Source organism: Prionailurus bengalensis, chromosome D3, assembly GCF_016509475.1.
Source record: "Prionailurus bengalensis isolate Pbe53 chromosome D3, Fcat_Pben_1.1_paternal_pri, whole genome shotgun sequence".
Lineage (NCBI taxonomy): Eukaryota > Metazoa > Chordata > Mammalia > Carnivora > Felidae > Prionailurus > Prionailurus bengalensis.
This window is the reverse complement of record NC_057356.1, coordinates 10811053-10834486: the sequence shown is the minus strand read 5'-3', so window position 1 is coordinate 10834486 and position 23434 is coordinate 10811053. Positions and strand designations below refer to the sequence as shown.

The 23434-nt window shown below is 56.8% G+C and overlaps 1 protein-coding gene across 1 annotated transcript; it reads right to left on the bottom strand.

Annotated features, from left to right (window-relative positions):
• Positions 1-571: 571 nt before the first annotated feature.
• PLBD2 (phospholipase B domain containing 2) lies at positions 572-23397 on the bottom strand. Its single transcript, XM_043557675.1, has 12 exons — positions 22992-23397; positions 15962-16055; positions 13022-13180; positions 11023-11123; positions 10593-10807; positions 6083-6180; positions 4202-4362; positions 3542-3637; positions 3224-3295; positions 2428-2580; positions 1696-1858; positions 572-1474 (listed from the first exon to the last, which is right to left on the bottom strand). Exons 1-12 carry the CDS (start codon positions 23279-23281, stop codon positions 1307-1309), a joined length of 1770 nt encoding a protein of 589 aa, XP_043413610.1. The 5' UTR covers positions 23282-23397; the 3' UTR covers positions 572-1306.
• Between the last annotated feature and the right edge of the window lie 37 nt (positions 23398-23434).

Below are 23434 nucleotides of genomic sequence, written 5' to 3'. Positions count from 1 at the left end.
CTGGAAGGAACAGCATACCAGCAGCCCCCGGGGCCCCACAATTCTTCCCCGGGAGCCAGACTGCGACTAAAATAGCGCTCAGTTTAAGAAAACCTGCCCAGAACACTGGATTGCTTCCAGCCTCCACTGTCCCGCCTGTGTGGGCACAAAGCCCCCAAAAGAGGCGGGGCAGACCCCTCCGCCCACTACAAGAGCTGAGGCGCTGAGGGCTGGGGTCGGCCAGCCGGCTAAGGTCAGACGGTGACAGGCTCGGTTTCGTCTTGTGTAGTACCCCACAGTGGAACTTGGGAAAGTCTTGTTGGCTCAGAAGGCCCCAGGACAGGACCCAGAACAAAGTAGGTGCTCAATGAACATCTGGATGGATGGATGGATGGATCTATGGATGGGTGGCTGGCTGGCTGGGTAGGTGGGTAGATACAGATAGGAGGGTTGGCAAATGAATAAATGGATAGGTGGATAGACAGAAGAATGGACAAGAGAATGCAAGAGTGGATGGTCTAGAACCCAAACCAGAGAGGAGAAAAGGCAGCAACCCAGCTTTCCCCACTGCCCCAAAAAGCACAGCACAGGGGCCACGGCCTCTCATTTAATGGCAGCACAGCCTGCGATTTGGTTCCTACAGCAGGGGAGCTGTGGGCACGGCCCAGAGGCCAAGGGCAGGCCCAAGTTGGGGGGCAAGGGGCACGAGGCTGCAGCCAACGAGGCCAACGAGGCACACTCACACCCCCGCAGCCACGAGTCACCAGAAACTTTGGTTTTTGTTTGTTTTCAAGTTTCTGTCCTCAGGGAAGCCGCCCAGGAGAGAAACCAGGGGGCTGCTTCCCGAGGGGGGCAGGGGCAGGAGGTGGCAGGACGGATGCCAACCAGAGGCAACGCCCAGGTCTCGGGGCCGAAACCCCACAAGCTCCCGAGCCACCGGCAGGAATGACACTGGGAGGCAGGGACCCAGACAGTCCCCCGCTGCCCCAGCAGGGGCCCCGAACCCCACCCGAGGACCCCTCCCAAGCCCTCAGGAGAGGGCAGCATGAGGACAGGGCCCCAGGCCGGGGGAGAGAGAGAAGCAGACGGGGCAGAGAGAGAGGTGCAGAGGCAGGGGACAAGGGCGGCACTCGCCCACTTACGGGGAGCAAACGAGTCAGTGCTGGCCCCCGGCGGGCCCCGTGTCCCACCGAGGAGACGACCCAGATGAAAGTAACCCTCAGACCCGGGTCCCAGCAGGTGACGAAGCCCACGGAGCGGGCAGGTGGGAGGTCGGGGCAGCGGCACGTGGTGGCCCCACAGGGGTCGGTGGGGCCGAGACGGAGGCTCAGTCCCACCGCACCTCGATGGGCGAGAACTTCCAGAGGTCGGGCTGGCCCATGTGCAGCAGGCCGCTGAAGGGCGAGGCGCTCCACTGGAACGGGGGCAGCTGGTCCCACGTGGGGCCACTGGCCGCCACAAGCTGAAAGGCCTTGGCCAGGGCCATGCTGGTCACCTGGGGGCCAGGGCAGAGGCCGCTGAGCACCAGCCCAGGCCGGGCCCCGAGCCGCCCCAGTCCGGAGGGCCCCGACCCCCAGCCCTAACTCTGACCCCGACCGCAGCCCAGCGCCGACCCTGCCTCCTGTCCTGCCATCCGCTTTGACCTGAGCCGTCACCGCCACCCCCCCTTCCTCCCCAAGCCCACCCCCAGCCCCCAGGCCCAGGGCGGGGCCGTACCTTCACATCTATGCCCCCGTGGGAGCGCTGCTGCAGGGCCTGGAAAGGGTAGGAGCCGTTGGCCGGGTTCAGGTCGGAGCGGGCCGAGATGGCGTTCTCTGCGTTGGCCTGCGGGCTGCACGCTTTGCACAGTGACAGTGGGTCGTGCAGGAAGTCGTTGTACCTGGATGAGGGAAGGGAGGGGGCATCAGTCGTGCCGGGGAGAGGGGACCAAGATGGGGGCTGAGCTCCCCGTGGCGGCAGAGCCCCGGGACAAGCCACCCGCCCTCAGGTCCTGCTCCCCCCCCCCCCGCCGCCGCCCGGGCCTCCCTCACCCCTGCACCTGCCCGCACCATGCTCAGCGGCTCGTCTCTGCTCAGGCCGCCCCCAACCCCAAGCCGGGCTAGATGCCCCATCCTGCCCCCTTCTGGCATCTCTCGGGGCTCCGCCAGCCCGAGCTCACGCCCACATCGGTGCACGCGCCTGACGGGCTCCGCGCCTCCCACGGCCAGGGCGCCCCTGCTCAGTGCGGGTTCTCTGGCACCGGGCACGGTGCCTGGCACGGGGTGGCCCACCGCACAGCTGCCCGGCACCCTCGCCCGGAACAGGAGGACAGCGCCACGGGGCTCCCGCACCCGCGGCTACAGGTGGCCGCCGCCCCGCGGCCCCCGGGCTTGCCGTGAGGGTCACACAAGGGCCAGGAAAGCGCACAGAAAGCCCCACGGGACTCGGGGCTCCCGCTGCCCCACGCACCGCATAAGCCGGATCATGGAGTCCAAGTCGTGCACCAGCGACTGGTTCCGCCTGAAGATCTGGGCCCGGGGGCTCCTGTCATAGGAGAACCAGTCCCCGTACTGGGCTACGAGGGCCTGCATCCCGCTGGCGTTGAACACGCTCTCAAAGTACCTACGGGGCACAAGGAGGGTCACTCCCGGCCTCTGACCGCACCGGCTGTGGCCCGGGAGGTGGGGGGCGGGGGGCGGGGGGGGGGGTCACTCCAGAACATGATCACTAACAACCACGACAGGACAGCAACGTCTTCCGTTGAGGCCAGGGGGGGGGTGGTGCGGCTTGGTGAGGTGACCAAGCTGAGGCTCTGCAGTCCCAGAGACATGGGTTCAGATGCCGACTTCGCCACTGAACAGCTGTGGAAGGCACCTCAGGAAAGGCAGGCATTCGCGCAAGGCCTCAGTTTCCTCATCTGTGACATGGGAACAGTGGCCGTGGCTGCCGGGAGGGGGTCGTAAGCGTCAAATCTCTCGTCTGGCAGAGGACCAGAGGGCCAAGAGGTTGCGGCTGCGCAGCCTAGTTACAGGACACACGGCGAGGGAGCCACCGCAGGGGTCGGCACCTGAGCCGGGCCAACCCCCACCACCCTGCCGCGGGTGCAGACCTAAGCCCCCAGACCGGCAGGGCTTTTCTGGCCAAAGAAAGGGCAGAGCGGTTTCTCTGCTCCACGGGTTGAAAAGATCACGCACGGAAGGACCCCTGGCCAGCCCGGAGAGCTGAGCAAGGGTGAGGCGGGTATGGGGCAGGGGTGGGGACATACGGGATGTTGTAGCTGGCCCAGTAGGTCTTCTGGTAGAGCTCCGAGGTCTTATCGGCCACCACCACCATGCCCCTGGGACCGAGAAGAGAGACGGGGCAGGACTGGTGAGGAAAGGAGCACCTGTGGGCGCTGCCCTGCTCCAGAACCCCTGATGGCTCCCCACTGCCCCGGGGTAGATTGCGTCCTGAATCTTCCCCTCTCCCACCTGGCCTTCCTCAGATGCTCGCCTTCCCACACACATTCCAGCATGCCTCCAGACCTTTGCCCAGGCAGTTCCCTCTGCCTGGAACACCCTTCCGTCCTTCCCACAGTACTCACGGGATCTGCTCCAGGACGGTGAGCACCCTGCTCCGAGGGCTGGGCCCGCCGGGGACAAACGCCTTGTAGTCCACGATCATCCACTGGTTGTTGTACCTGCCGTGCCCAAGGAAGGGGGACTGAACACACCCTGGGGCCACCGCCCCAGTGGCCCGCGGAGTCGGGACTCATGGGGTGGGGGTGGGGTGGGGGATGTCCGGCCGTCTGATTGTCACCCTGACGTTGCAGCTTGAACAGGTGTCGTCAGCTCTCATCATACCGTCTGCCTGCTCCAGAGGAATCTATGGCTCCCCAGTGCTTATTGGAACAGAAGTCAATTTTTCTGCCCAACCTTCCAAGGCCCTGCAATGTCCAGCTCCAGTGTCTCTGTCCCCAGAGCTCTCATATTCCAGGTTCTCTCCCTGGCCTCCCTCTTAGAGCCTGTCCCTGGATAGAAGAGCCTGCAGGAGAGGGGCAAAGCCCTTCCTTTCCTGAGCCTCCGTTTCCCTAGATATAAGACAAGGGAGAAGACTTTAAGGCACTTTCCAACTCCAGGAAAAACCATGAGGGCTCTGCGGAGGGTGTGGGGTATTGGCCCTGGTGCCACGTCAGGTCCCCGGGGGCGTGACTGTTGGGGGGGTTGGTCCATTTCGGGGATGAGGAGGCCAGAAGCCCACTCACGTGCCACTGTTGAACTTCTGGAAGATGTCCGCCCAGGCGTCCCCGTCCAGGGCCAGGCGGTTGGCCACGACATTGCGGACCCACTCCAGCACAGAGTCCTTGGGCTGCACGTACTTCCACAGGGCCGGGTTCCTGTTGCCGATGGTGGTCTCCAGTGTCACCTGTGGGAGAGCAGAAGGGACGCTGCACCGAAGGGCCACCTGACTTACGACCGGGGCACGCTGCCACCAAGTGGCAACGTTGCCCCAATCGTGGTCCGCACGCTGGTTATTCACAGCTTTTGGAAACCCCGGGTCCTGGTTTGGGTGCGCGTTCCTCACTGGTTCCTCGGCTGAGCGCCGAGGGGGCTTCACGATCACGCATCCGCCTTTGTCCCGGAGAACAGCCCCCACGGACAGAGCCCCCGGTGCTGCTCCTCTGGACCCGTTCTCCCGACCAAGTCGGTCAGATCTTTCCCCAGAGAGACGGCATCCCATTTCTACACCTGCCTTGCAGTTCTGCAGGGCAAGTCGGGGGGCTTGGGGAAAACGCGGCAGGACCTCTGATGCCCCTCTTTACTGAAAGGTAAAGTGAGGCCTGAAACAGCCAGGGGACGTGCGAGAGGTCATGGCTGGTAAGCGGATGGGCCGAGGTTCGATCACTGAACTTCCGGCTCTCACACCAATCCGTGATAGCGACGCCCGGGTGGGAACACCGTCTTCCACTCCTTCCACCCCGTCCCTTCCTTGTCCCTCGCTCTACTGCTCTTAGCACCCAAAGCCACTGCCAGAACCCGGACCGGCGTGGCCCGGAAAGCCCCGGAGGGCGGTTTCCCCTCCCGGGGCAGGGGAGCTCTGAGCCGGCGGCGGGACGAGGGAAGCCCTCCACCGAACTGAAACTCGGCATCTCCTTCCACTGACTGGCAGCTCCCCGTGGCACGTGGCACCTGAGACCGTCACCAAGAGAGGTCACAGACGTCTGTCTGCCCAGCATGCGACAGGGCGGCACCTCGCTCAGGGTATCACTTCTGCTCCCCGTTCCTTCTGCGTCACGGTGGTCAGGCCTTCGGTGCGTTCGGTAAGCAGCACGTGTACAACATGCAAAGGTTCCTTACGTGGTGTTGCGATCAATGCGTTTCAGTATAATTGGTTCCCTTTATGATCCCTTATATTCTGGCTTATGCGTTTAAAAACGTTACTCCACAACCCCCTCGCCTGCCAAAGGCGTCTGTGGCACAGAAACAGTTAAGGACCCTGCTGGAAGGTTAATTTCCTGCCGGGGCACCTGCCAGGGAACTGGATGAAACCTTCTCGGGTGTCCTTCCCCAGACCGTACCCTCCTTTCCCCACCAGGACTGCAGCAAGGGGGTCCCCGCCCCCACGACCTGGCCCTCTCCCGCTTCCGTCCACATTTAAGGGAGCTAAACCCCATGCTTCTCTCAGAAAGCAACAGGGAAGGAAGGAGCCCCTCCCCGCCGCCCCCCACCCCACCCCGGGAACCGGCACCTTCTGCGAGGAGGGTATTATTTTAAAGCAATGTTTTTTCTCCTCCGCATGTTGCAATCTCAGGGCTCAATGCCCCGGCTCGGGGATGCCAGGAACAGATTTCTAAACGAGTCTGGACCCCGGCCAGGAAAACCGACTAAAAACAACACATTGGAAACAACATTTATTCAGAAAACCTGGCCGGGCTAGAGGGAGTGTGGGGACGGCAAGAGGGGAGGCAGCACGAGAAACAGCAAGGTCACGGTGGAGGGAGGGGCGGCGTATGCTAAAGACACACGAACAAAACCGCAAACGGGGCCCCAAACCAGCGACGGATCGCTGAGGGGGTGATCGCGGAGCAGACAATGTGGAGCCCCGGCAGGGACTGGGGATCGGCAGACACGAGAGGGACACTCACCAGCCCGCTGCCCACGATGTAGAAGTCGTCACAGGAGAAGAGGGTGCCAGGGTAGGATGAGAAGACCAGCTTGTTGCCAGGAGCCAGTGGAGAATTCGCTGTGGGGGGGGGAGGGGGGAGTAAGCCCAGCGGGGGATAGGGGTGCAGGTCAGATCAGCCCATCCGGGGACCCCTGCGCCCCCGCCCAAGACACAGAGCCTCCAGGTGGGGAGCAGCAGGCCTCAGGGGGGGCCTCCATCCGTTCTGATGTGTAGCAAACCATGCCTTTGCCGTGTGTGTGTGTGTGTGTGTGCGCGCGTCTGTGTGTGCATGTGTAAAAAGGAAAGCCGTAGCAAAAAAAAAAAAAAAAAAGGGAGAGAGATATATATATACACACACGTTTCTTTAAAAATATATTTCGTTTACTAGAACGCTTTGGCTTTCCTTTTTAAGTTTTTTTAGTAACAGTTTAGTTTTGAGAGAGAGGGAGAGCAAGGGAGGGGCAGAGGGGGAGGGAGAGAGAGAATCCCAAGCAGGCCCCACGCTCAGCACAGGGCCCGATCTCACCATCGTGACATCATGACCTGAGCTGAAATCGAGTCCAACACTTGACTGACTGAGCCACCCAGGCACCCCTTGGCATTCCACGCCCCCCCCCCGTTTTGTTTTTTTTTTTTGTTTTTTTTTTTAGTTGCAAAGACCTATTGTAAAAAAGATAATTCAGAGGGCAAAACCCAGAAGTCTGAGCGCACGGGCTTTGTTTTTGTTTGTCTTCCAGCTTTACTGAGATACAACCGATGAATTACTGAGATATAACTGATGAATAAGAGTTGCCTGTATTCACTGTGTGCAGTGTGATGGTCTGATGCATGCACACACACACGCACACACACACATACACACACACTGTGAAATGATGCCCACGGTCAAGCTCTCGAGGGCGCCCATCACCTCACATAGTTGCCATCTCATGTGGGTTAAAGTACTTACGGTCTACTCTCCTACCAAATTTCAAGTGTCATGACCCAGTTGTTAACCTCGGATCCCCAGAACTTACTCATCTCAGAACGGAAACTTTGTGCCCTCGGCCGACGTCCCCCTGCTTCACCCTCCCCCCGCCCCTGTCAACCAGTCTTCTACTGTCTGCTTCCACGCTTTAGGATTCTACCTATAAATGAGATCATACAGTATTTGTCTCTCTGTGTCCGACATATTTTACTTCACACGGTGCCCTCCAGGTTTGTCCATGTTGTCGAAAGTGGCAGGGATTCCCTTTTCTTTAAGGATTTAACTTCCAAGAGTGCCAAGGTGAAGAGCGCCTAGCCCACGGCGGTACACAGTAGGCCTCCAATCAGGGGGGGTGTATATGAAGTTCTAGAACAGGCAAAACTAATGTAATGGAAAGGCGATCAGGGGCGTGGTTGCCGGAAGGATAACTACAAAGGGCACAAGGACCTTCCTGGGTGACGGAAGTGTTCTCTGCTTTTACTGAGTGGCGGTTACATGACAGCCTGTGTTTGTCCAAACCCATCAATATATACATCCTACACGTGTGTTTAAACTAACCATCAGTAAAGTTAATACAAAAAAAAAAAAAAAAAAGCTCAGTCTGGGATGTCATTTATGACCCATCAGAATGTCAAAAATGGAAAAAAAACCATAACACCCAGTGCTGGCAAGGTTGAGGGGAAAGCTGATACCTCCCAGCCTTGTGGACAAGTATAAACTGGCCCAGCCACTTTTGGAGGCAGTTTGGCCGTGTGCATCTTGAGACTAAAATGTTTAATTATCCCGTCTTTTAACCTAGTGTTTCTACCTGGGGGCCCACTTGTCTTGCAAACACCAAAGACCTGGAAATGGCCCAAGTCCTCAACTAAGAACTAGTTTAAAGTTTAACATCCAGCAGTTAGAAGGTGGACTGAACATGGCAATCATCAAAACTTCTCCAAGGCCAGGGGCGTCTGGGTGGCTCAGTCAGTTAAACGTCCGACTTCAGCTCAGGTCACGATCTCGCAGGCTCCGTGCTGACAGCTCAGAGCCTGGAGCCTGCTTCCGATTCTGTGTCTCCTTCACTCTGCCCCTCCCCCCCGCCTCTCTCTCCCAAAAAAAAAAAAAAAAAAAAAACATTAAAAAAAAATTAAGAAAAAAATTCTCCAAGGCCAGCTGTTGTGCAAAGGGAGCAAGCTGCAGACAATCCATATGGTATGATCTCATTTATGTTTAAAAAAAAAAAAAACAGACAGAAAACAAACTTTTTAGGGCAGTGAAACTCTTCTGTATAATACTATAAAGGCGGATACACATCATCGTGCATTCACCAAAATCTGTACAACCATACTTTTCAGACTGAACTTGAATGTAGGCTAAGGACTTCGGTTGACGGTAACATACGGATATCGCTAGATCAACTGTTAACAAATGCACCACACCAATGCAACATGTTTATAATAGGAGAAAGGAGTGGGAAGGTATATTGGAATTCTCTGTAATAGCCACTCAATTTATCGGTAAACCTAAAGCTTTTCTAAAAACTAAAGACTTCCCAACAGGTGCCAGCCTCAATAAATTATATTTAATATAAATAAACAAATTAAATAAATAAAATAAAAATAAGAATAAAAAATAAAGACTTAACCAAAAAAAAAGGTTCATACATACACATTATAAAGGCATCCAAAAAAATCTAGACGATCCAAACCAAAGTGGCAACGGGTGTCCTTTTAGGAGGGGTCTGGAATTTGGGAGAAGGGTTTCACGGGAGAGATGTATTTCTTCATCTACATTGCTAGAATTTGTGTCTGCACGAATGTATTCACATGTTACTAGCATAATACAAATCAGTTAAAGCAAATGGAAAAATAAAGTATATTTCAGTCTCAGAAAAAACATAACCAAATAGTCTCCGAAATGATCTCCCAGGGGTCATGCGGCATTCAAAGTGATTGTGATTCTACGTGAATGTTTTATTGTATTTTCCAATTTTCTGTAACATGTGTATAACTTATGTAGGTTTTTGTTTAAGTAAACTCTGCTCCCAGCGCGGGGCTCGAACTCATGACCCTGAGATCAAGCGTCGCAGGCTCTCCTGACTGAGCCAGCCAGGCGTCCCCTTACGTAGGTTTTTTAAAAAGACATTACAGTGTTCACGGATCTACAGCAACGGAAAGGAGAGACCTATGGCCGCAGGTGACAATATGGACGAGCCCGACAGGCATCACGCTAAGCGGGAGAATTCAGACACAGGCGAGCACATGCCGCATGTTTCCACTCGCGTGACGTTCAAGATCAGGCAAACCTCGTCTATGCTGTAAGAAGTCAGATGGAGCTTATGCTGGGGTGAGGCCAAATGTGGGTGCTGCACCCAGGGCCGTTCAGGCCGCAAACATCCCAGCTCTACATGAATGATGCGCACACTTCTCTGTATATGTGTCAGTCAATTCAGAAATTTACTTGAAATTAACGGGCATTAGGTTGTTTCCAAACCATTAAGGTAGTTGACATCCTTGTACCCGGGCTCTGTGCAGGAAGTCGCAATGTTTCTCCAGGGACAGACCCGAGCCAAGAACTGCTAGACCATGGGAGAGACAGATTTTGAATCTTATTAGAGGGCGGCTGGGCTCGTCTTCAAAGAGGCAGCACCAAGCCCCAGTCCCGTAAGCAGAGGAGGAGGGTGTATGTTTCCCCACCGCCTCGCCACCTCCTGGCAACATTTGATTTTTAAGGGTCGCCAAGAGGGAGACACTGCGAACATGTGACAGTGGCTACCTCGGGGGGGGGGGTGGGGGTTGCGGCGCTGGGGCCGGGGATTGGTGGGCGGGGAGCCACTCTGGGGTACTTGGGCCTTAGTTGCCAAGTTTTCACATTGGACAGGAAGAACGTACTCGCACGCTCCTTACGCAGCTGAGCATTTGCGCAAATGGCCGTCATTCTTCCCGATCTCGCACCCATACCGTCTGCAGTGGGACCCTCCAATTCCTCACCTCAAACAGCAGGCTCTGCTTCCCCACCTCTCAAATCTGAGTGGGTCACTTGACTTGCTTTGAGCAACGGTTTCAATCAGCCTTCGAGAGGCCTTCCACGCTTCCCTGCCCAGATGTCACACGAAGGAGCCTGGGCCGGCCGGGCCGGCCCGGCCGCCCCAACACCCAGCTGACGGCCAAGCCCCAGACGGGCAAATGCGGCCGTCCCACCTCCGCTGACCACAAAAGTGTCAGGGACCCGGCCACCATCAGCCAGGCCTGCCTGGCCCCGGATGACAAAACCACCCGGCTGACCCACGAGCACAAGTAAATGGCTGGGTCTCAAGCTTTGGTTGTTTTACACTGGGGTTGACTTGTTACGCAGCAACAGGTGACTGACACACCTTGTAAAGTACGAACTAAAAGGAAACAGACGTGTTAAAAATGAGACGAACTCTTAGAGCGGCCCCGCGGCGTGCGTGGGGCCGAGGCCCGCACCTTCCGCCCACCCTCCAGCCCGCCCCGTGCGCCCACACGCGCCCACGCGCGCAGATACACCCGCATCCACCCACCTTGGGGGTCTTCCCGGAACTGGAACCAATACTTCTTGATGATGCGCAGCATGTTCTGGTAGGAGCTCCAGGTGTTGTGGGCGATCAGGAGGTCACTCTGGCCAGGCAACAGCTTGATGAGGGCGGAGCACGAACCAGAGCCCATGACGTGCTTGCTCTTGGTCTTGTTCAGGGCTGGCTCTAGGTCTCCCAGGTCCCCAGCAAGCTGCAACAGGCTGGGCAGGGCCGGGCACCAGCGGGTCACCGTGCCTGCCGGGAGTGCACTTACACACCCCTTTCCCAGATGAGGAAGCTGAGGCCCTGGAAGGTGAGCTGAGCGGTCCGAGGCCGGGCCAGGCAGCGGCAGAATGGGCACTGGAACCCAGGTCTGTCTGACTATAAGGCGCGGGGCCCTTTCCCCTACCCTGTCCACTCCGGGGGTGGCACTTACAGGAACCCCAAGGGTTTGATGGTGAACCTCCCAGTCGGAAAGGTCACACTGCTTTCATAGCTGTCCTCCAGACCCTTCAGCTGCAGGAGGGTCAGCCGCACCTGAGGGAGGGGCAGAGGGAGTGTGAGGCAGTGGGAGGGGCTCTGGTCTGGGGATCCAGACAGAGCAGGAGCGGCCCAGGTGCACCCTCATGGCTCCAGCCAGCCCTGAGCCCCCTCTTACCCAGCACCCACCCTTCCTGCCATTACTTACTTAATTATATCTCTCTTCCCTGCGCCAACCTAAACCACTCCCACTTAAGAGCCCAGTTCAAAGCCACCTCCTCCAGGAAGCCTCCCAGCCAGCCCTGACCCATTGTCAACTGCTCCCAATTCTGAGTTTAGCTACTGGCTGCGCTGCTGCCTCAGGGCATGTGTCTTGTAACTGACTTCTCCCCCATTGTCACTGTCACTGTTCTATAACCAGGGAGATCATCACTGTGTCCCCCGTGGGGCCTTGACCATGCACCTAGCATCTGTAAGATGGATGGACAGATGGACAAAAGGCTAAGCTACACAGACAGACAGGCAGGCAGGACTGAAAGATGGATGGGTGGTCACTAAGTTATGTAGAAGGAAAGGAAAGAGAAACAATCGTCCAGATGGATGGCAGGGTGGACAGAAGGACAGATGTCTAATCAGGTGCATAGACTGGATGGGCAGACAGGACAAGACAGACCCATTCCTTCATCTATAAATGTTCAACAATCCCTTACATACAAAGCACCCACTATGTGCCGGCCCTTGTGCTGGGCACTGGGAGTATTTTGGCGAACAAAGTAGATGTGATCCCCGCCTGTCCTCACGGGCAGTGGAAGACGGACTCTGAGTCCCTCACTAGAGCACCACAGGGAAGTGTGGGGACCGGACAGAGGTGAGGGGTGGGGGGCGAGCCAGGCAGAGGAAGTGCTCTTGGCAGAAGGAGCAGCGGGCCACAAGCCCTGAGGGAAGAGGAGGGTTCAAGGAACCAGGAGGTCGGGGAGGCTGGAGCACAGAGCGTGGTCAGCAAGAGACGAAGCTGGGGACAGAGAAGGTGCAAAAGGTGTGTGGGCATGATCCCCAGGGAACAGGGCAGCCCCTGGCAAGATTTAAGATGGGGAGAGAGAGCAGGCATGATGGAGCTACAGATGGACAGACTCACACTGACAGGTGCTTCAAGGACCGATGGCCAGGAAGAAGGTGAGGAATAAAGCAGACAGGGTGGTTGGTCAGACAGACAGCTGGGCAAGTGAATGGGAGGGGGTGTAGGGGGGAAGTGTGCAGATGGGTAGACGGTGCACAGGGACACAGACAGACAACCCAATGGGGCACATCGATGGCAGGAAGGGTGGGGCTATAATGGGTGGGGGTAACAGACGGGTGAGAGGAAGAGAGTGAAAGATGGGATAAGCTTGTGGGTGGTAAATGTGTGGACAGACTAGACATACAGAGGGCGGGGTGGGAGGGAAGGATGAATGGAAGATGGACAGATGGGTAGACAGGTGAAAGGGAGAGAAGGAAGGATTGAGGGAAAAGGAAGACAGAAGGTAGGGAGGGAAGTATGGCGGGAGGGAAGACTGGATGGCTGGACGGAGAAGTGGATGGGTGGGTGGGTAGATGGGTGGATGGATGGATGGGTAGGTGGATGGATAAACGGATGGGTGGGTGGGGAGGTGGGTGGGGAGATGGCTGGAAGGACAGATGGGAGGGAGGGATAGAGGGAAAGGGAAGAAGAGAGGGATGGAGGGAAGACTGGATGGATGGACAGACAAATGGAGGACTGGACGGGTGGCTGGAGAGGGAGGGAAGGAAGGAGGAAGGCCTGACTAATGGAGGGAAGAATGAAGGAGAGAGTGAGGGGAAAGGGCCGGCGAAGAGGGGTGGGAGGCCGGCGGTCAGAGCAACAGCACCCACAGCAGAGTCAGGTCCCCAAAGCAGCCCCGCCCACCGCCCCGCCCAATGGGCACGGGGGCCACGCCCACCTGATGCCAATAAGCAGAGCCCTTGTTCCGCTGCATCTGCTCCTGCATCCACTCCAGGTTGGTCTCCAGGAAGTTCTTGAGCTTCTCGCAGTAACCGACCTCGTACTCGAAGGGGCCACAGTAATTCACCACCGTGTTCACCCAGTGCATATAGATGAGCTGCGGGGCGGACGAGGTGGGCGCGGGCCGGGGTGGCGCAGCCGGGCTGCTCCCCTCGCGGAGGACCCAGCCGGCCCCCCACTCGGGCTCCGATGCCTCGCCCCCACCCCAGCCTCCAAAGAGCCGAGGCGCCCTGGGAGGCCCCCTCCGCACCTTTGCTCTCCTCCCCCCACCCCGCTGTCGTCCCTTCGGGGGCCCAGAGCCTCTGGCTGCCTCCCTCCTTTGAAAGCCTCCGCCGTTCAAAGTCTGTTCAGACTGTGCCTCTGAACAGCCTCAGACGCCCAGTCTACGTCCCCATTCAGTCAGCTACTGTTTACGCACCTACTGTGTCCCCATCCTAAGCCCCGAGGACACAGCAAGGAACTCACAACCGACACGTGCGCAAGAGAACGCGTGCCCGTTCAACTGGCCCTCAAGAGGCCCTCCACACCCCCGCTGCTCTGATGTCACACGAGCAAACCTGGACCACCTTTCTGGGAGGTTAAAGACCACGCCGCCCCATCACCCCAGGTGGCAGACAGCCCACCCCAGGCACAGGAATGAGGCCATTCTAGGTCACCCGGCTGCCCCGGCTGACCTGTCAGCTGACTGCAGAAGCCCGGGGGAGGCCGGCCAAGATCAGCCAGACCTGACCTGGAATCCCAAATCCACCCAGTGACATTCCAGCAGGGGGAGGGAAGTCCCCTAACTTGCAGCGCGACGGAGAAGTGGCCGGTTGCCCGTAGCCAGCGTTAACAGCACTCGGCGTGACCCAACCCTGTCGAACCCCACCGCAACTCCGTTAAGAAAACGTTACCGTCAGCATCCCTACTTTGTAGCTGCAGAAACTGAGGCACAGGCGTGCGAGGACCTTACCCGAGGTCCTCTAGGTAATGAATCAAAGAGTCAAGACTCGAACCATGGGAAGGTGTAGATGGACCCCCACTCTGCGTTCATCTCCCTGAAAACACCCTCACATTCTACTCAGCCCTGGAGGCCTCGGTAAGATGCCACCTTGACCATGCAGCCTTCCGCTACTTCCAGAAGCATTTGCCCAGCGCCTGGCCTACACCAGTCTCTGGCCTGGGCGCAGGGGACACAGCCTGGGATAGGACGCAGTGGCCAGTCACGGGAAGCCCCCCGGGCCAGTAGGGGAGGCAGCAGAACCTCTGGGCAGACAGAGGCGGGTCTGAGTGCTGGCTTCCCTGCTGACGGGCTGTGTGACCCTGGGTGAGTAATCTCCCCTCTCTGGGCCTCGGTGCGGTGTGCAGGATCAGGGAGAGAACACGGGCAAAGCTCCGGGCACACGTGTTGGGGATTCCTTACAGGGGAGCCCTGTGGCCCTGCCCCGGTGCTCCTGGCAGGCTACGGGCCCCCCGAGAGATGGAATCAGGTCTCGTTCACCACCGAGCGCCCCAAGCAGCACAGGCCCGACCCAGCGTCTGAGCAGCTCCCCGGACATCGGGATCCCAGGAGGGCGTCCCAAAGTGCTGCTGGCGTATCAGGACGAGGAGCGTGAGTTTCCTAAAGGAGTGTCCCACTGCGTGCTGTCGTCTGTCGCATGCTCTTCCCTCTCGCCCCCGAGCACCTGGACGCAGCTCGGCTGCTCACTCCTTGTCAAGGCCCTGTCATCGGCTCTCTGCCACCGTGGCACCATCTGGGCACTCACGCGCCAGGGGCGTTCGGCTGTTGCCACCTTAAGGCAGTTCTGAGCCCCTCAAGCGCGTCCTCGGGTCGCCCCGGGCACACCCGACGACTGGGGCCGCTGGAACCCCGGGCGTGGGCAGCCTCGGCTCTTCACTGCCCAATGATTTTCCAAAGCGGGCGTCACACCTCCACCCACGCGGGGGGCGGGGAGAAGGGCTGTCACTCCACAGCCTCGCCTCCTTGTTGACATGGGCTGACTTCCGAAATTTATGAGATCCCTTTCGCGGCGCCCCAAATCAAGTAAAGCAGATTAGTAGGTATGTCGCCTGGGGATTCATCACGTGAAGTACACGTAAGTCACCAGAAGTAAGAGAGGCGAGATAACTCGGGTGTCCGTCCACGGGCGACCGAATGAATGAAATGGGCTCTATCCACACGATACAGTATCACGTGGCCACAAGAAGGAGCGAGGCTCGATATACTTTAGAACGTGGATGCGTCTTGAAAACATGACGCCGCGTAAAAGGAGCCAGACACAGGCGACCACTCGTTCATATGAAACCTCGCTAACAACACGCGAATCTACACAGGAGGTGGATGAAGGGTTGCCCGGGGCTGGGGTGAGGGAGAGAAGGGAGGTAGGGGCACGGGGTTTCTTTCTGGGGCGATGAGAATGCTCTGGAATTAGGGGTGACGGTTGCACAACCCCGTGACTAGACTAAAAACCACTGAGTTGTGCATTTTAAAACAGTGACTTTTACGGCATGTGAATTCTATCCCCCCGTATAAGTGAATGCATGAATGGAAGTCACATTTAGGGTGACGGGTGCCTCTGGGGGCGGGGGCTGGGCCTCAAAGGTATCAGTAACAGCCTTACGTTTTAGTCTGGATGTTCGTTGGCTCGTTGTGCTTCGTGACTTGGGACACGTTACGTATATTTTATACGCATCAAACGGTACCTGGCGTTAAGTTTTCCGGGAATGCACGTGAGCCCCTGCTCCCCAGTTAGGTGCAGGGCTGGGGGCAGAGGCAGGGGAGCCCCCTCTGTACACGCCTCACCTCAGAGCCCTTCAAAGCTCCCTGGGGAACACGCTGGGTGGGACGGGAGGCAGGAGCCCCGGGTCCCCTGCTCCCCGCCCCCGGGTCCGGCCTTACCTCCTCAGACACGGCGGCCTCCACCACGCCCGCCGCGTAGGCCTGCAGGCTGTCGTTATAGCGGCCGTTCGTCCGCAGCTCCAGAAAGGCCCATCTAGACGGGGAGGAGAGGGGACACCTGGTCAGCGCGGGGACAGATGCAAAGCCAGCCCCCGGCTGGGCACACGGCCATCTCTAGCGGTAAACCCTGAAAAACACAGTGAGGAACGGCCATTCACGCGAATGTCCATCAAGAGGAGTGCTGGGTCAAAGGGCACGTTTTTTTCACTTCAATAAACACTGAGAAACATCCGTCCCCCACAAAACCGTACCAATCCACGTCCCACCCCCCACAATCACGTCAGCCAGCGTCCGGTGAGGGCTTCCCCTGTGCCAGACGCTGTTCTAGTCACTTCTTTTTTTTTTTTTTTAACGTTTATTTATTTTTGGGGGACAGAGAGAGACAGAGCATGAACGGGGGAGGGGCAGAGAGAGAGGGAGACACAGAATCGGAAACAGGCTCCAGGCTCCGAGCCGTCAGCCCAGAGCCCGACGCGGGGCTCGAACTCACGGACCGCGAGATCGTGACCTGAGCTGAAGTCGGACGCTTAACCGACTGAGCCACCCAGGCGCCCCTGTTCTAGTCACTTCTTACGTACGAACTCATTTATCCTTGTGACCCTCCTACAACCCTACCAGGTCGGCATGGTTACCCCCACCCCCCATCACACAAGAAGAGGAAATTAAGGCACAGAGTTATGTCACTGCTGCGGGAGCCTGTGCTACTGCCCTGCCCCCCGTATCTGTGCCCTCTGCTGTGCAACTTTGTGGTCCCTCCCACCAACGGCCAAGCGCTTCCTCGCCCCATTGATTTGGGCTCGGTGACATCACAGGACTTGCTTTGGCCAACAGAACATGGGTGGAAATGACCGTCTGCCAGTTATAAGATCAGCCCTCAAGAGGCCTCCTTTGGGGCGACCGGGTGGCTCAGTCGGTTGAGCGTCCGACTTCGGCTCAGGTCATGATGTCGCGGTTCATGAGTTCGAGCCCCGCGTCAGGCTCTGTTGCTGACAGCTCAGATCCTGGGGCCTGCTTCAGATTCTGCGTCTCCCTCTCTCTCTCTCCCCCTCCCCAGCTCATACTCTGGTTCTCTCTCTTTCTCAAAAATAAATAACATTTAAAAAAAAAAAAAAAAAGAGGCCTCCTTGGTTTCTACTCACCCTCCTGTGCCTCTGCTATTGACTTGAGAACATGCCCCAGCCAGCCCGCCGCTCCCAGAAACATGGAGCGGACCAGGTCCGCAGACCCACAGCGTGAAACAGAGCCGGCAAAGGGCAGAACCGAAATTCAATTCCAGGCAGGCTGGCTCCCATTCCCCCTGGGAAGCAGCATTTCCAAACTCTGATGTGCATCCGTGTGGCTAAAAGACCTTGTTCAGAAGCAGATTCTGATCAGGAGGTCTGGGGCAGGGCCCGAGGCCCCGTGTTTCTAACTAACAGGCTGCCTCGTCACAAGGTACACACTCCTGGCTGGGAATGATTCCTATCAATCTTTCCCACCTTTGCTCGGGCAATGGTCGAAAAATTCCATCGTGTTGTTCTCATTGTAATCCTTTCCTCGGTTAAATTGCACTTGTCTTTACATTTTTATTCGTCACTTGTAGCTCTTTGGTGCACGCGCTTTACTCTTTTCTCCCTTGTGTTTATCTTTGCTTATTGATCTGCGAAATTCTCTACGTCCACATTAGCCCTCCGCTTGTCACTAACACTGAAAATATGTTTGCATTTTCATTGATTTTTCGCCTTTGTTTTTGCCACACAGAGGTTTTCGTGTGTGTGCGGCCAAATCTATCCATCTTTTCCCGTGTGGTTCCGGATTTCATCCTTGCTCCAAGGACACCAAACTATTCACCCAGGTGACTTCTGTACCTAGGGGAGAAACGCTGGTTAAGGCAATTCCTGCGAACAAAATGAGGGCTACGGGAAGGCACTAATGAGAGTGTGAGACAAAACAGGGCACAGCCAGGCTCAGCCGGGACAGCCTCATGGGGAGGCGGCTAAAAAGCCCCCGGAAGGGGTCCAGGCCCGGAACAGCTCAGCCCCAGAGAGGGCTCTGGAGAGGAAAAGACGGTCAAAATGTGCACGCCTGATACTTTGGGCAAGCAAGCCTCGTTGAGAGCCTACTGGGTACCAGGCGCCAAGAAATGAACGACAAGCAGGCTCGGCCTTCCAAAGGCCAATGCAGGGGAGGGGGGGAGGGGTCGGCATGTAAACAGGTAATGACATAACAGGGACACTGCTCTGATGGGAAGAGAGTGCCATGTGCTGACGAGATGTCAGAGGCAACGTTAAGAAAAAAAAAAAAAAAAATTAGCTGGGGTGCCTGGGTGGCTCAGTCGGTTGAGCGTCCGACTTCGGCTCAGGTCACGATCTCGCGGTCCGTGAGTTCGAGCCCCGTGTCGGGCTCTGTGCTGACGGCTGGGGAACCTGGAGCCTGTTTCAGATTCTGTGTCTCCCTCTCTCTCTGCCCCTCCCCCACTTTCACTCTGTCTCTCTGTCTCAAAAATAAATAAACATTAAAAAAAAAGAATTTCCTTTAAAAAAAAAAATTAGGGGAGCCTGGGTGACTCAGTCGGTTAAGCGTCTGTCGGTTTCGGCTCAGGACATGATCTCATGGCTTCGTGAGTTCAAGCCCGGCGTTGGGCTCTGTGCTGACAGTGCGGGGTCTGCTTGGGATTCTCTCTCTCTCTCTCTCTCTCTCTCTCTCTCTCTTTCTCTCTCCCTACCCCTCCCCCGCTCATGCTGTCTCTGTCTCTCTCAAACTAACAAATAAACCTTAAAAAAAATTTTTTTTTTAATTTTTTTTCAACGTTTTTTATTTATTTTTGGGACAGAGAGAGACAGAGCATGAATGGGGGAGGGACAGAGAGAGAGGGAGACACAGAATCGGAAACAGGCTCCAGGCTCCGAGCCATCAGCCCAGAGCCTGACGTGGGGCTCGAACTCACGGACCGCAAGATCGTGACCTGGCTGAAGTCGGACGCTTAACCGACTGCGCCACCCAGGCACCCCAAAAAAAATTTTTTTTTAAATTAGAGAAGCGCAATTGGTGGTCTGTGGGAAAGCGTTTTACACACACACACACGGGCGCGCGCACATACCTATGCTTATACATAGGCATACATACTTAGGCCTATTTATGCACAGAAAGTTCTGGAAGAAAGAGCTAACCCTGGTTATCTCTGGGGCTGTATTTTTACTTCATGCATCCTGTCTTAACTTTCTAGACTGCTGGGATTTTTACCACAAGAATTGCTTGTATAATAATTAATTACCTGTCTAATACAATTAACTACTTGCATAATAATTCCAAAAACTTAAAAGAGAACGGAAACGAGGAAGAAGCAGCAGGAAGCGATAGCCCCACCCCTCCCCTCCCCCCCATCTCCTGGTGTGCGGCCTCGTTCCAAAGGGCAACCGAGGTGACTCCATTTAGGTGGGTTGTATTCACTTTGCCCTCAGAAAACCCAGGTTGATGGGTTTCCGCCTATTTCCAGAACACTTGGCATGGAGGGAGTTCCCATGCAAGGGGCTTTGTTCTAAGTCACCAGATTTCAGGGCTGGAGCCCCTGAGGCTGATCTATGAGGATCCCTCTGTTGCCACAGGCCCTGGGCCTAATCAAATGATTTTTTTTTTTAATATGTATCTGTTTATGGTGGGGGGGGGGCGGTGGCAGGGAGAAAAGGAGACAGAATCCCCAGCAGGCTCCGCGATGTCAGCCCGAGCCCAATGCAGGCTCCACCTCACGGACTGTGAGACCAGGACCCAAGCGGAAATCGAGGGTCGGCCCCTTAACCGACAGGGCCACCCGGGCGCCCATCGAATGACTTCTTTTCCAAGGTTGTCACCACAGAGATGAGGCAGGCGAAGGGCCCCAAATGTCTCTGACAGTAAGGCAGCCACTCGGCCTCATACTACATGTCCTTGCCCTTCCAGCCCCAGCTTCCCCATCTGTGAAACGGGGAAGCTTGAATTTGGGCAAACGGCCTCTAGGTTCCCTGTTGTGCTGACCACTTTGCCAAACTCTACCCCGATCCCCGGTCAAGAGGAAACCACTGACAAGAGCATTTCTGAAGCTTAATGTACCCATTAGACTGCTCTCTATTAAAGAACACGTCCTTTCTGCTTACTTTCTACTCTTACTCTAAAAGAGCTGATCTGTTAGGAGATAAAACTGACAGAGGTCAATAAATGCTTCTCTGTTTTGTTCTTAATGCACTGCTTCGACAAAAATAAAAAGTTGGTACACTGATCTGTTCCCTCCGGGGTTTTTTTTGGTTTTTTTTTTTTTTGTCTTTTCTGTAACGTCTATGGGCCACACTGTGATTTTACGCTGTCGGTGCCTAATGCCTGACGATTCCAGGGTCTAAAGAGGCCACGTTTGAGAAAAACCAGCCCATTCCTGTGAGATGAGCTGGGGGTCACAAATCTCCCCTGGTCACCACGCCCTGCTTCGGGGTATAGGGTACCCTGGGCACCCTCGGTATGTAGGCCACCCTACCTCATCTGGGGCTATCACTCCTTCCTCATTCTCGATGGAATATGATTATCTTTTCTGACTTCCAAGAACAGTTGGATGGTATTTATCCACTTCACAAGCTTCTGCTTGTTGGCTGGTGGATTTGGGCTGGTTCTCTGCCTCTTAACAGGTTAATTCCCTCTTATTGGTATTCTCTTCCTTTCCTGACTCCAAGGTGATCTGTGATTTGTATCAAGCAGCTGGTTGACGGAGGGGGGCGTCAAGGAAGGGGGAAAAGGTAAGGCTGGAGGGTTCAGCCTCCCCAGCACCAAGGTCAGAGCCAAACTGGCGAAGGCTCTGCCTCCTGGGGCAGCTCAGATGCCCACGCACCCAATCCTAACTGTTTCAGGCTTCACGGGGAGTATCGGTCCAAGGTCAGATACAGCACAACCGAGAGAGGGCAGACTATGTGGGAAGAGGAAATGGAATTTAGCCAGACAATCCTGTGGCGAAATCTGGGGGACAGAAGGAGGAGAGATCCCGAGTCCAGGTAAACAAAAGACGAGTCAAATTCCTGGCCTCCATCCTTGGAAAAATGAGACAGTCACCCACAGCTCGGCGGTTCTGCTGATCGGGGACCAGGAAACCCCACATGTAGTTCGTCTCACCTCTGAGTTCTAAGAGGTTGTTCTGAAGGGCCTCAGTTTCCCTGCTTCTGATACAGTTCTCCCTACATCATGGTCCCAAGTGCTAAATGGGAAGACTGGACCGAAAGGATGCTGGAAAGGGGAGGTGAAAGCGAGAAGTACAGAAGAGACCTGGCCTCTTGCCTTAGGCCTCAGTTTCCCCAACTATAAAATGGGGCAGAGGGCACCTGCTCCTTTCTTTCACTCACTCCTTCTTTCAGTAAGCAGAGGTGCTTTCTGTGACCCCACTGAATTTCCCCCCCGCCCTTCCTTTCAGAGGAGGGAATGGGTTCAGAGAGGTGAAGGGATTTACCCTTCACAGAGCAAAGGTCGCAGAGCAAAGGAGCTGGGCCTGAAAGACCTTTCCATCCGGCACAATCAAGGAAGTCCTCTCTCCACGTCTGTTTTCCAGAATTCAGAGCAACACAGCCCAGTGGGGGCCTCCTGAAGACAAAGCCCCCGCCCTATGCGGGGCCTCACCTCTGTGCCTCCTTCCTAGCCAGCATTCAGGCAGAGATTTGTCAGGCCCTCTTGGCTTTGTTAGGGCCCCAAACACGTATGAGTCAGCAGAGAAAAGGGTAACCAGATTCCAGAGTCACAGAGCCACAGAGCCCTAGTTCCTGCCATAGACTCTAGCCCACCCTGTGGCCTCCTCTCCCTGGGAGCCTTCCCACATTAGCCCCACCCGCTGTGTCTGCAGCAAATCCTTCCTCACAATGTCCCCTCTGTCTACCCGATACCCTCCCAAGTCCCACAAAGCACCAGAATGGGGGTGTCTCCCACATTCTGTATCTCCCCAACACCTGCAGGAATTAATGCATGCCAGCAAAGTGGATGGGGGCAGTGGGAGGGCAGTAGAGGGGAACTTAGGGTTCACTAGGATCCCCAACACAGCCTTGATCCAGGGCCTGAGCCCTGCTGACAAGGCTTTTAGGCAATTCTCCCCCGCCCACGGGCTCCGGTTTCCCTCCTGGCACTGTCTGCCTCCCCACTGAATCGGGACCCTCACCTTGCTCAGCTCGGTGTCCCCAAAGCCAAGTACATCAGGTGAGTGAATGAATGAATGAATGGGCACAAACCCTGGTACGGGGCCTGAGAGGGTACCACTCAACCTCCCGGTGGAGCACATCCAAAATCTGGATCACAGAAATGGGAGCCCAGACAAGCAAGGGAGTCAGAACGACAGCCGGGGTTCCAGCGATAAGGACAGCAATCGAGACTACCAAGGACCGAACACTTGGCTCCATACTATCTGGCCAAGCAAGAGAGGACCAGGAGAGAGGAGAGAGGACCAGGAGAGAGGACCGGGAGAGAGGAGAGAAAGGAGAAGAGCCCAAGCAAACATACTATCTGGGTCTGTGTGAATTTAGGGACCTCGCGCTTTTCCCACTGGCCTACAATCTAGGCTCAGTCCCGCTGCCCTGGTTCTAGAACAGAGGCAGGAAGCTGGCACCCATGGGGTAAGCCACCACAACCAAGGAAGTGAGATGAGAGTTTCTCTCTTGAAGAGCTATCACCAGCCTTCGGGCCCAAGATGGGGGGAGGGGGGCGGCGCTCCGCGGACCTGATGCAGATGGAGTCACTGGGGCCAGGGTGGCAGGGATCTGGTCTCTAGGGTAACAGAGGTACTGTCACCTTTGGCTCAAGGCCAGGGACTGGTCCCCATGAGCTGAGAGATGCTGCATTAGCCCCAGGGATCCGGTCCGGATGGCTGTGCTGCAGTCTCAGGGGCGGGAAAAGTGACCCTCGGGGAGACAGGGGCCCCGTTCTAGGGGCGGGCGAGAGGCCCGTGTCCATGCAACCCCCTCCCTCAGCGGGTCCCGCGCGGAGTCGGACCAACCCTCACCCGGTCTCGCGGATGGCGTTGGTGAGGTTGGCCCAGGCCACGGCGTCAGGGTGGCGGCCATCCACCAGTCGGAGCTGGCCGGTCTCGGCGTCCAGGAGCACCGAGCGGCTGCGGGAGGCGGGTGGGACCGGCCCGTCGGGCCCCCACTGGCGCCCCGAGATCGGGATCGCGCCCGTCAGGCCGCTCAGGAACAGCCCGACCAGCAGGGCCAGCACCAGGGCCAGCGCCAGGGCCCGCGTCAGCGCCCGGGCCAGGCGGCCGCCGGGGGAGCCGTACATCGGGGCCACCATGACGGCGCGGACCGGGGCACCGCAGCCCGGCTCACGTGACTGCACTCGGTGGCGGAGGGCTAGGCCGGCGCAGGCGGGGAGAAGGCGGAGCGCGGCGGGAGGCGGGGCTTGGACGAGCTCTTCCGGGGTGGGCGGGGCCCGTCTTAAAGGGCC